This window comes from Bos mutus, chromosome 16 (genome assembly GCF_027580195.1).
Source record: "Bos mutus isolate GX-2022 chromosome 16, NWIPB_WYAK_1.1, whole genome shotgun sequence".
NCBI lineage: Eukaryota > Metazoa > Chordata > Mammalia > Artiodactyla > Bovidae > Bos > Bos mutus.
In genome coordinates this window covers 508,184-519,816 of record NC_091632.1, presented here as the reverse complement: position 1 = coordinate 519,816, position 11,633 = coordinate 508,184, and the positions used below count along the sequence as shown (strand labels likewise).

Below are 11,633 nucleotides of genomic sequence, written 5' to 3'. Positions count from 1 at the left end.
GTATCCTGAGGCTCAATTGCTCTCACATAATAAGAATAGTCAGTGTCATGTGGGAGCCCCAAAAGATTACAAGGGAACAGGACAAGAATTTTAAAAATTCTGCTCCAATCTGGAAAGGGGTTCAGTGTCCTCTGTTCACTACCCCAGTCTGTGAACGGACCGTGTCTTAATCATTTTTAGTATTTTTAGTATCTAGCACATACAATAAATGCTTGCTGAATGAACTAATGAGCATGGCTGAGCAAGAACAGGATGCGTAAGATGAGCCCTGGGTAACCTAGGAAAGCTCAGACTAGATCATGGGTCCATCTAGCATTTCACATGGAAGTTAGAATATGCATTAAAAGGAGTAAGAAGCTATTTCCCAAGAAAGAGGAAATGCTTGGAAATGTCCCTCCCACCTATGCCACAGGACTTCTGAATCCAGCTAAAGAGAAACACTATGAGACACAAAGGATTTGGATCTGAGGGAAACGCAAATTAGCAATGTTGGAATTTTATCTTCTCTACACCACAGGACTTCATCTGCTACATTTTTATTAAAGTAACCCAAAAAAGTGTACATGTATCCATAAAGCTGTACATTCTTCCATATAACAACACTGTTATACAATTAGTAACCTTTGTTTTTTCTGTCAGAATAGCTTACAAATATATTTTTACTTAAAAGGAGAGACAGGCCTGCTCAACAGTCCAGCTCTGGGTATTTATTGTCTTTAAAGTGAATTTCAAAAAGAACAGAGAAAAGATTAAGTATGAAACCATGAGGCTGCTTATAAAAAGGCAGGAACTTGTTTGCAGACAAGATGTAACAACAATCTGCAGGGATTCACAGCTTTGTTTCAACCCATATGCCAGAAAATGAGCACTTGGGTCTACGGGCCTGAAGTCAACGTTAAAGCCATAAGGACTGGAAACAGGGCCTGGGAAGGTAGCTTGGGATTTGGAAAGTTCAAGAGGCAGAACCGGCAGGAATGGGTAGGGAGAGTGTTTGGTAAATAGCACCTCTGAGTCAGAATTGAGTAGTTAAGCAATCCAGGAAAGGGGACCGGCAGTGGAGAGCAAAGTCCCTCACTACGGGCCACAGCCAGACAGCAGCCAGGTTCACCAGACGCCCAGCTGTGGCCTTCGCAAGGGGACTTGGGTCTGGGAAACTCAAGGCCTTAAAGACCCCTCACCAATGTCACTGAGAAACTGAAGCAATGGAATTTCTTCCCTGTGAAATTTTCCATTTTCCTCAGACCCAGAACAGTAAATATTGCACAAGTCTGTAGACAAACTTGGATTGTACGGAGAGAGATGGCAGCCTCTCCCACGGGTGCTCTGAGCACCAAGGAGGAAAAAACAATGCCCAACGTCTGGCTGTTAGAGTCAGTTCTACAAGAGTACCAAGCAGTAACTTGGGGCATTCTCTCATTCAGCCAAGGAATACCTGCAAGGCTAAGCATAAAGCCATAGTCCTGAGGACGGAGGGAGAGAGAGTTTCCTAAGCCTACCAGGGCGGCCAGGAGGTTGTGACAGCCAGTTCTCCTCCAGCTCCTCCTGGGACCCAGGAGGCCATATTGCACAGTGAGAACTCTTGTCCTAGAAAATAAGGTAGTTCCATGACCCAACCAGAAGGGGAGGGGTGTGGGGGACGGTTGGTGGGTTGGGGGACAGTTGGAGAGGAGTGTGTGCTTTTAAAAAGAAGGCAATAATCAAGGACCTGAAGTTCCCGTAGCTTTTGAGCTACTTCTCAAAGAGATAATGGTAGCATCATTAGGACTTCCATCTGGTTACAAAAAGAAGAGTTTTGGCCAAAAAAACATTCCAGTGGAGACTCTTTGGATTCTAAAATTCCATTACAAGTCACCCCCAAGTTAATCGCCACACAGAGCAGCATTACAGCAAGGCAAGGGTCGGTACATGATGCCCTTCTGTCCCGACTCCAGTAACCTCCAACCCCTGCCTCACTCCCCTGACCTCCAGAACAAAAAGCTTTATATTCTTGGTGGGAAGTAACATCTACAGGTCTCTGAGAACAGAATTAGAAACAAGTCACGGTTTCAAGAAAAGCTACTCAGGACAGAAGGAAGTAGGAAAGGCCTTTTCATTCTGTGCCTAGGATCTCATAAAAAATAAAAATAAAAGAGAAGATTAGGCAATATAGTATGAGTTGAGTCCAGGCTTGAATGCCCTTGAGTAAGAGAGGGGCCAGGGGTGCAGTGTCCTGGCTGGGAGAGTGAGAAGTTTGAACTCAGCCTCTTTTCTCTCCTGGGACAGATCCTGAGCTCTCTTGTTCACAGCTGCTAATCCTGTTTGCCCCCTCCTACACCTCCCTGGGGTGTTAGCCAAGCTTCTCTCACCTCGACCAGGACACCGTTCCCCCCTCCCACAGGCAGACACTGGCTCCCAGATAAAGCACACAATTCTCTCCAAAGGCACCTGCGGAGGCCACTTCCAAGCAGCGTCCTTTAAGGATTTTTTTCTTTAAAAAATCTTTAGGTTTTTTCCTCCTTTTCTTAAAAAAAAAAAAAAAATATATATATATATATATATATAAATAGCTCTTCATTTAAAATACAGTTCCCCAGGTTGAGATATGCAGTGGCCTGCTGTCACAGCAGAGTTGAGTACAGTAGAGTGCCAGCTGGGGCAGGCGAGGGATCTAACTGGAGACTGCCATGATGTAGTTCTTTGAAGGACTGCTCCTGCCCAGTATCATTTGGTTCTTGCAGGTGAGAAGCCCATAGGATGTGGCCACTGGGGCCTCCTGGTACAGGACGCAGATGGAGCCATCCTCCCCAATGCGGTAGGACACCTCGTAGGGGTCCACCCACAAGGTCAGCTCACTGGGCAGCAATCGGTGCAGCTGAGGCTGGCTGAGTCCAATCTGGCTAGCCACTTTACTGATGATGGGGTCCATCTTGTGGTTGATGCGGATGCAGCGGTAGCCAGAGCCCTTGGATGGTTTTTCAGGAAACCAATGGTGTTTGTAGTGCTCTGTGGAGACAGGACAAGGGGGAGATGCACTGGTTAGTGCAGCTGGGCCATGGATGCGACCACAAGGGGGTGATGGGATGTGTGCTAAGTCGCTTCAGTTGTGTTCATGCGACCCCACGGACTGTAGCCCGCCAGGCTCCTCTGTCCATGGGATTCTCCAGGCAAGAATACTGGAGTGGGTTGCCATTCCCTTCTCCCTGGGATCTTCCCCACCCAGAGACAGAACCCAAGTCTCTGTCCTCTGTACTGGCAGGTGCGCCACCCGGGTGAGGGTGATGACAGGAGAGGAAAGGGCCTAGTTATTTTAGGTAAGCAACATGGTTTCTCATGAGTTTTAAGACCCTCCTGAAACCCTCCTGACATTGTAGCAAAAAAAAAAAAAAAAATTATGGAATCTGGAAAGACCCCTCCTTCTAAGACATGGGTGTATGTGTATCGAGAGGGTGTCCCAGAGCTCTGGGGCAATCCTTTGTGGCCAGTATATTGCCTTTGGCACATTCCCGGTTTAAGGAGGAGGATATGCCTGGGACTGACATGTCCAGGCAGGGCCTCTGGGAACCTCTGAGCCAAAATTTCAAGGCCAAGAAGGCCGTCCTCACTGTTGGACCCACAGCAAGTCATGTCTCCCACCCAGTGCCTCGGTGGTTTCCTCTGCCTTGAAAAGTCAAAGACCTGTCACAGTGGCTAAGGGAGGCAGAAGTGGGATGTTTTAACGAAACATATGTTGTCCCTCAGAAAGTGGGACTGTGTGGGCACGTTTAAATGTGGCTATTGCTGCCCAAGCCCGCCAGCCAACAGCTAGGAGACAGGTCTCTCCCCAGCCAGCAGCTGCTTATCTCTTGCCCACCTCCTCATCTCACGCCGCACCGCCACCAAGCCCAACACAGGCCCGCAGAGCGCAGTTACGGCGTACCAGCCTCTCTCGGTACCAGAAAGGGTGGCAGATGGCTAAGAGAGGCCGGAGGATAGAAAGGGGACCCGGATTCTAACTTGAGGTGCCAGCCACTGCCCCAGGCACGGCGCGGCCCGCGCGGCCGGAAGAGCCTCGGCTGGGAGCCCGAGTTGTTTGGAAGGTTCCACTGCGCCTTCTCGTTCCATAAGGACCCTCGGCTGGTCGGGCTGTCGCCTGCAGGGTCTTGGGTCCAGTGAGGGAGAAGAGCCCGCACGCAGACCCACAGGCACCCCGCTTCCGCGGCACCCAGCGGCGACCCGGGGTCGCAGTCAGGACTCTGCGCCCGCGACAGCGCAGAGGGCAGCAGCCAGCTGGAACCACGGCGCACCCAGCCCCAAGCACTGGGCCGAGGACCACGACCCGAGGGAGCGAACGGGCCGGGGCCGCTCGGCGGGAAGCCCGCCCTCGGTGGGGACTGAGCCCGAGGGCGCCGGGCCCTCCGCCCCGTGCTCACCCGTCAGCGCCGCCTGGAGAGCCCCGCGGAACACCTGCAGTCGCTGCTCGTTCACGCAGCCCCGAGTCCTCAGAAGGCTGGAGAGGAAGCCCACGGCGGCGGCTATCTCCGGGAGCATGTCTGCTCTCCTCTCGGCTCTGCGTGTCTGGCTCCTGTCGCGGGCCTGAACGGTCTCCGACTGGACGGCGTGTCCAGGTAGCCTTTTCTCGCTTCGCCGCCCCTCGGCTCTGCCGGGACTCTCCCGGAGACGCGCTTTTCAGGCCACGGCGAGAGGCGGGGCTGGGGGCGGGCGGGGGGGGGCTCCGGCGCGGGGGGGGGCCTGGCGTCCGCCCCGCCCCGCCCCCGCCCCCTTCGCCCTGAGGTCATCGCCCCCTGACGTCAGTGCTGGTAACAAGAGCTGAGCTTTTCAGGCCTCGGCGAGAGGCGGGGGTGCTGGCGGCAGAGGCCATTGGCCGGCGGCGCGAAGGGGACGGGGCCTATATAAACCCCGCCCACGCGCGCTCGCCCCCGCCACCCCCGCCACCCCCGCCGCCCTGAGGTCATTGCCCGTGACGTCAGTGCTGGGAACTGGAGCTCCGCTTGCCGGCGGGGCAAGCAGGGGAAAGGGAGACCGGGAGCTGCCGGGGTCTCTGGGAAGGAAAGCAGCGCGTCAGGCTGGGCGTGGTCTGGCCTCCCCTCTCCCATCCTTCCTCACAGCTTAAGGAACACCTCCGACGAGAGGCCTTCCTGGACGCCGCCTCCCCCAGGCGGTCCCCTTTTCTGACTCCCACATCTTCAGCCACACCCTGTCAAGGCCACTCACCCGTTTTACCACTTTCCCACCAGTCAGAGTGGCTTCTTGACTCTCCGGAAACGGAGACTAGCCTTCTGTTTACTTCTACGATAATGCCAAGTTCCCCAAGTTGTGCTCTTCCTCTCCAGAAATGCCTGTCCTCTTGCCTAGAACCGTGGCCTACTCTCACCTAATGCTGCTGGGCAGGGGTGGCGGCAGTGTTGGCGGCAGCAAGACTGGCGGGCCTTGCTTTTCCACGTGGGGGCCATCCTCAGAACCTGGTGCCATCACAGGCTCTCCTTGAGGTCTGCTGAATGAGGATAACGCCTAACCAACATCCCAGGGTTCAGAATATGTAGGTGCCCCGTACATATATATTAATATCGAGTCAAACCCGATGGCCTCTGTAAATCTTTATTTTCCTTCACTTTGGGGGCAGTCTCCTCTTTTCTTCCCTGACCCCAGATTCCTCTGTCTCCTTCCTCCCCGGCTGTGTCTCCCATGGATCCCTTCCTGTTCCCCTTTCCTCATTATGTCCACTGATTCCTCTTCCTTTTCTCTTCACCTTTTTTCCTCACAGAGATCTGGTTCATGTTGTCCACTTTGATATTTACTTTGTTTTTACCAGTGACTTTCCTATCTGCAAGTCTGTTCACATGTCCTTTCATCCCGCTCCTCCTATCTGCTCTGTCTCTCCTCTTGGATGTCCAGCCACTACATCAATGTCAGTCTAAATTCCACTGACTTCTCCAAGGCCAGCCTCCTTCTTGACCTCCATTCCTATCAAATACCACTGGTTCCCCAGTCACTCTACTCAGAAAACTCAGACTCACTTTTGGCTTGTTACTTTTTCATTAGATCCAGTCTCAAGACCCGTTGCTTCTTCATGTCTAGATGACTGCAGTAGACACTATCAAATCCAGTCCCCAAACCACACTTCTCACTGTTAGATTTACTTTCCTAAAGTTCTGCACTCACGTGCTCTTCTTTTGCTCAGATCATTCTGAGATATCCTCCATTTGTCTACTGGATTAGGTATGGACCCCTTTGTGTAATAGTTAAGAACTTTCATCATTTGGCTGCATCTACCTTTTTAGGTTTCTGCCACTTTGTGCTCCCAGGTGACTCTCCTCACTGTTCTCTAAGCGTCAGAGCAGTTCTGCATCCCAGAGCCCCCAGCATTTGCCCATGATCCCTATCCCTGCCCTGTAATATTGTCCCCATTCCATGTGCTATGAATGTGCATGGCCTTGCTGCACTGTAACCCATGCCATTACCTCTTGGATACCTCGCTGCCTCCTTGCCGTCTTTCCCAATCCCTCACACTCCTAAAGGCACAGCTTAAGCTGGGTCCTCCACTTTGAAAACTTGTGCTGATCATTCTCTCACTACAGAATTAACATTATCCATACCATTCATTTGGCATTTATAATCTGTTGTTTGATAAGATTAATGATCTTTTTAGAGGCTCACATCTTGTTTGCAGACTACTGGAAAACAGGTTGCTGCTGCTGCTGCTGCTAAGTCGCTTCAGTCGTGTCCGACTCTGTGCGACCCCATAGACGACCTCCTACCAGGCTTCTCTGTCCCCGGGATCCTCCAGGCAAGAACACTGGAGTGGGTTGCCATTTCCTTCTCCAATGCATGAAAGTGAAAAGTGAAAGTGAAGTCGCTCAGTCGTGTCCGACTCTTAGCAACCCCATGGACTGCAGCCTACCAGGCTTCTCCGTCCATGGGATTTTCTAGGCAAAAGTACTGGAGTGGGGTGCCATTACTATGCTTATATGTTCTATATTTCTAGGACAGTTTGGGTTTAAAATATTCTGCTCCATTGCTTCATATAACCCATTAAAATGCCCTGGAATTCTAGTGTTTTGGCATTGAACAAATATCTTAGATGAGCTCTTCACTGACTCCTCCCCAAAGCTGGATCAGGCTGTACCTCTGCTCATTGAGGGGGAAACAATGTGTGTTCAGAAACAGGACTGGAACTGGAAACAAGATAACTTAGAGAACATCAAACAAAAAGATCAGCTGTCAGCAAGACCAGGGAAACAGGCCAAGGTATAAACATGTGTGCAGAGTGATTTAGCACCAAAATCTGAAAATAACATCTTCCTGGGTATGCTGTTGACAGGGGTGTGCTGTTCTGGGCCTTGCTCTAGTCCATAATTGATGGGGGGAAAGTTTTGTGACAGATCATCACCTGTTTTTTTGCCTTAGGAAATAGAATTCTGTCCTTATGTAGGTTTTTTATATCATTCTCCAGGTCACACAGCTAGTTCTCACTAGTGCCAGGACTAGCAGATCTCTTGACTTCAAATATCATGCCCTTCTCATTAGACCGTGGAGCCCCTGTTCTACTACAGTGGCCCCTAGTCCCACCTCATCCCACAGAGCTGTCATTCTAGATGATGATGCAATGAATTGGAGGGGAATATTCTTCATTTTGAAATAGGAGCAAGGTCTTATCCCACAGATTCCCCCATTACCCAGGGAGTGTCTTAGTCTCATCATTGGTGGTTAATTCCTGAACTTTGTAGAGAGCATTGATAATAAGAACCAGAAAGCACTTCATGTACTTTCTCATCCTCTCTTCTTTCTACACACAAGCCTAGGGAGAGGAAGTTTAATGTATCCAACATGCAAAGTTTCCAAGTCACTTTACAGGATTTGGACTTTCAATCAGTTTCTTTTAAAGGCAAATACATTATAATAATCCAAATTACTTTTGGAACTCTCTGAAACTTCCCTTAAACTGCTAGGACCAGGGTCCTGAGAAGCTCTGAAGTCCAGATTTCACTTCTGTTTCCTGCTGCCTCCCATTGCTTGGCATAGCCAAGGTATAGTTCTAGCATCTGGATAAGAACCATGGGTCCCTCCCTCTCTCTTCTCTTCTTCCTGTTCCTCTTCCTCCTTACTCATCTCTCCCCCTCTCCCCAAATGCCTTGAGTTGAATTTTGAACATTAAATGTCCTAACATTCTGCTGAACTATGACTCTACCTACTGCCATGTTGGGCAGGTAGTGTGGAGGTGGGGGTGATGCCAGTGTATGCCTCAACTGGACCTGAAATTTTTCTGTGCATGTGACCCCAACCCACTGTTTCCCTGGATGCCCATCGCACCCACTTGCACAGCTTACCTGTGTGGCCTCTCTAGAGTGACCCACAGCTTCCCAAACAACCCTCCTCAGATCAAATCCCTACCCAGAACTGGGTTCCTCTCCTCAGTTCTCAGCCCTAGCTTTGTCTGTGGGGTCATCACACATGCTCTGCTTTCCACTCCCCAGTGTGGCACAATCAGATCATTGTACGTGACCATCTCTCCCAGCAGCCTGCTGACCCTGCAGGGCCTTACCTCGGTTGTCAAGACTACCTCCCAGTTTCCTGACCACATGTTGAAACCTGAGGTTAAGTAAAGTTGATCTGCAGGCTGAGGCTGGGCTGCGATCTTCTAGGAGGTTATATCAGCTCATTCTAACACTGTGCAGTGCATAGTTTCAGTAAGTCAGTGTGTGAGTGTGCATGTGTATGTGTGTATGTATGTGTGTATATATGTGTGTATCCATGTGGGTAGGTAGGCAGTATATATGAATGTACATACTTAAATGTGCATGATATTTGTGGATAGAAGGGACTGTGGATATATGTTTGCAGATATTAGCATGTACATAGTATATATTGAAGGACATCATTTTGTGAAGTGTTTGTGTCTGGGTGGAGTGTGTATTTTGGCAGGTGTGTCTGAGTGTGGCTGGTATAGATGTTAATTTGATCTTTCCTCTCTTCAGGCCTCATCGGTGATAACCTTGCTCTGCTGCCCAGAGCTGATAAGAAACATCACCCAGGGAGGATGAATGCCTCTTCTTCTAATCAGAATGAAAATATTGCTAAATATATTCATAATTCTTTGCAAACATCATTGGATACTGTTCGGGATATGTTTTTGAGTTCCCTATCACTGTCTCACAAAGTTGTACCCTTCAAGATCAGCTCTAGACCATCAGTCTGAGAGTTACTCTTTAGAATCAGGAACAGGAATCAAAGACAAAAAGAAGATAACATTGTTCCTAGAACTTGTTAAAGAAGACTAAGAAATTGGGGATGTTAGTGATTTTTAAGTATCTGTCTTTAATTCCCTTTCCTCACCCCAAAGTGAACTGAGAACAGGGTCAGAAACATGTAATGCAAAGATGATTAGGGTTAAGTGGAAAACTACCCATCTGGACTGAAGGAAGGCTTGGCAAAATATAAATATGAAAAGGACTTTCTAATCCCCGGGTCACAACAATTTTCAAGTCTGTAAGGATCATTTCTGAGAAACTGTTGAGGGTTGAAGAAGAGTCAGAAAGCTAAAAAGTAACCCATTTCCCAATGGCTCTGAAGGAAGATGCAAAAAGAAGATGCCATTGCACAAAAAACACCTAAATTTGGCAAGAGAACTTCTTTATAGGAAAGTGAGCAAGTAGATCTGCTAAACAAGATATCTGCTTCAGGACTCAGATGCTCTGAGGTACACAAAATCTTCAGAGTGAAGGCTGAAGATAGCCACAGAGGGCAGCTGCTGGCGGTGTGCAGCCTCTAACCTGCGCTGGATCACCCTCAGCAGCTTCCCACACAGTTTCCAAGTGATGAATAGAAACAGCCATGGCAGATGCACCCTGCCACCCAACCTGGGAGCCCATCGGACACCTGGTGGCCAAAATAACAGGCCTGCCTAAGCTTTACCGGGCTTACCTACAGGCAAACTTGGGAGCTGGGGAGGTCATGGTTCTGCATAGTACACAGTCTCTGGATTTCCTCTCTCTACCAATTACCATCCAAATAGCTCAGAAGTCACAAGTTGGAAGCCTGTGAAGCAGACTCAATCATAATATACATTGTTTGGTTTGAATAGTGCTTAAGCATTTAAAATATTAGCTCTCAATTTTTAACTATTAGGTAGTGTCGTATACGGAGAAGGCAATGGTGCCCCACTCCGGTGTTCTTGCCTGGAAAATCCCATGGATGGAGGAGCCTGGTGGGCTGCAGTCCATGGGGTCACTAAGAGTCGGACACGACTGAGTGACTTCACTTTCACGCATTGGAGAAGGAAATGGCAACCCACTCCGGTGTTCTTGCCTGGAGAATCCCAGGGACGGGGGAGCCTGGTGGGCTGTTGTCTTGGGGTCGCACAGAGTCGGACACGACTGAAGCGACTTAGCAGCAGCAGCAGCAGCAGCAGCAATGTTGTATCAAAATAAAACCCAGAATTATAATTTCTCTTTAAAAATTAACATATCTATTTACACTGATTCCACATTCTTATTTACTGATGACTGGTACCTAAGACAGGGAATGTGTCCTTCAATTTGTCCAGTCCCCACCCACTCTTTATAGCATCCCTGCTAAGACCAAGTTGTGATTATCACTTACCATGGCTGAATGCTGGGGTTTATTATTATTATTATTATTACTTGATAGGAAAGTAGGATTTATTGGTGGGCATGAGTAAGGAGGGGATAACACCAAGGATCTCGTGAGTACAGGGCTCGCCGTTTGTCCAGAGGCCACAACTGGGGATGTATTTGAGCCTATAGCCATCCAGGATGAGCTGCTTTTCTGCTACACTGTCTTCACATTTATCCACATTAAACTTAATAAAGCCCCACTTCTTGGAGATGTGGATCTTCTGGCAGCCAGGGAACTTGAACCTGGCTCTGCAGAATTCAATCACATGCTCCTTGTTCTGCAACTTGGTGCAGATGGACATTATGACTTGGCCAATGTGGACCCTGGCCACTGTGACCTGGGGCTTTCCAAAGCCACCACACATACCTGTCTGGAGCCTATGAGCTCCAGCACAGGACAACATCTTGTTGATGTAGGTGACAGGGAAGGGTTGGAGCCACATTCGGATGTGGAAGCCACCTTTGCCACAGCTTTTCACCATGTACTGTTGGCACAAATGGAGGCAGCCTCCAGGGCTTCGGAGGAGAGCTGCTCACACTCGGATGACACCATGTGACCTCAGAGTGGGAACTCATCCACTTTTGCCTTCTTCCACTCCAGGTCAAAGATGTGGATCTTACAATCAGGGATATCTTGGCAGAAGGAAGACTTTGAGTACGGCTTGTTTGTACAATATCTGTAACACCGGGTGGGGCAGTGGCCCATGGTAACACCAGGATTTCCGGTGGTGAGCCGAAGGGAAAAGGCTGGGATTTATTATGATTTTTATATACTTAATCTTCATTTGCATTATCTACCTTGATCCTGGAAGTGTTTGAATTAGCATCTCCCTATACAGAGCAAATGTCAAACTATCATTTCTAACCCTAACTTTCTTGCTGAACTGCCAACTGCTTTTTATTTCAGTTGAGAACTGGACATTTTGAAATATTTTTTCTGGTGTTTTAATCTCAGCCTGTAACAAGCCTGTAACAAGAATGGTAATGCTATTTTGAGAGAATGAAATCAGAAGTTGAGCATAA

The 11,633-nt window shown here is 48.9% G+C and overlaps 1 protein-coding gene and 1 pseudogene across 1 annotated transcript; both read right to left on the bottom strand.

The window, feature by feature from the left end:
- Positions 1–520: 520 nt before the first annotated feature.
- On the bottom strand, positions 521–4,627 carry BTG2 (BTG anti-proliferation factor 2). The gene is made up of 2 exons (XM_005891882.3): positions 4,389–4,627; positions 521–2,982 (listed from the first exon to the last, which is right to left on the bottom strand). Exons 1-2 carry the CDS (start codon positions 4,504–4,506, stop codon positions 2,648–2,650), a joined length of 453 nt encoding a protein of 150 aa, XP_005891944.1. The 5' UTR covers positions 4,507–4,627; the 3' UTR covers positions 521–2,647.
- A 3,794-nt stretch (positions 4,628–8,421) lies between these two features.
- Positions 8,422–11,316, bottom strand: LOC102273788 (large ribosomal subunit protein uL16-like; annotated as a pseudogene).
- Positions 11,317–11,633: the final 317 nt, after the last annotated feature.

Excerpts from the sequence above, each read along its gene's own strand:
- BTG2 (XM_005891882.3), bottom strand. The coding sequence starts at position 4,506 with ATGCTCCCGGAGATAGCCGCCGCCGTGGGCTTCCTCTCCAGCCTTCTG. Across the intron at positions 2,983-4,388 it reads TCTCCAGGCGGCGCTGACGG|AGCACTACAAACACCATTGG; the intron begins GTGAGCACGGGG and ends CTGTCTCCACAG.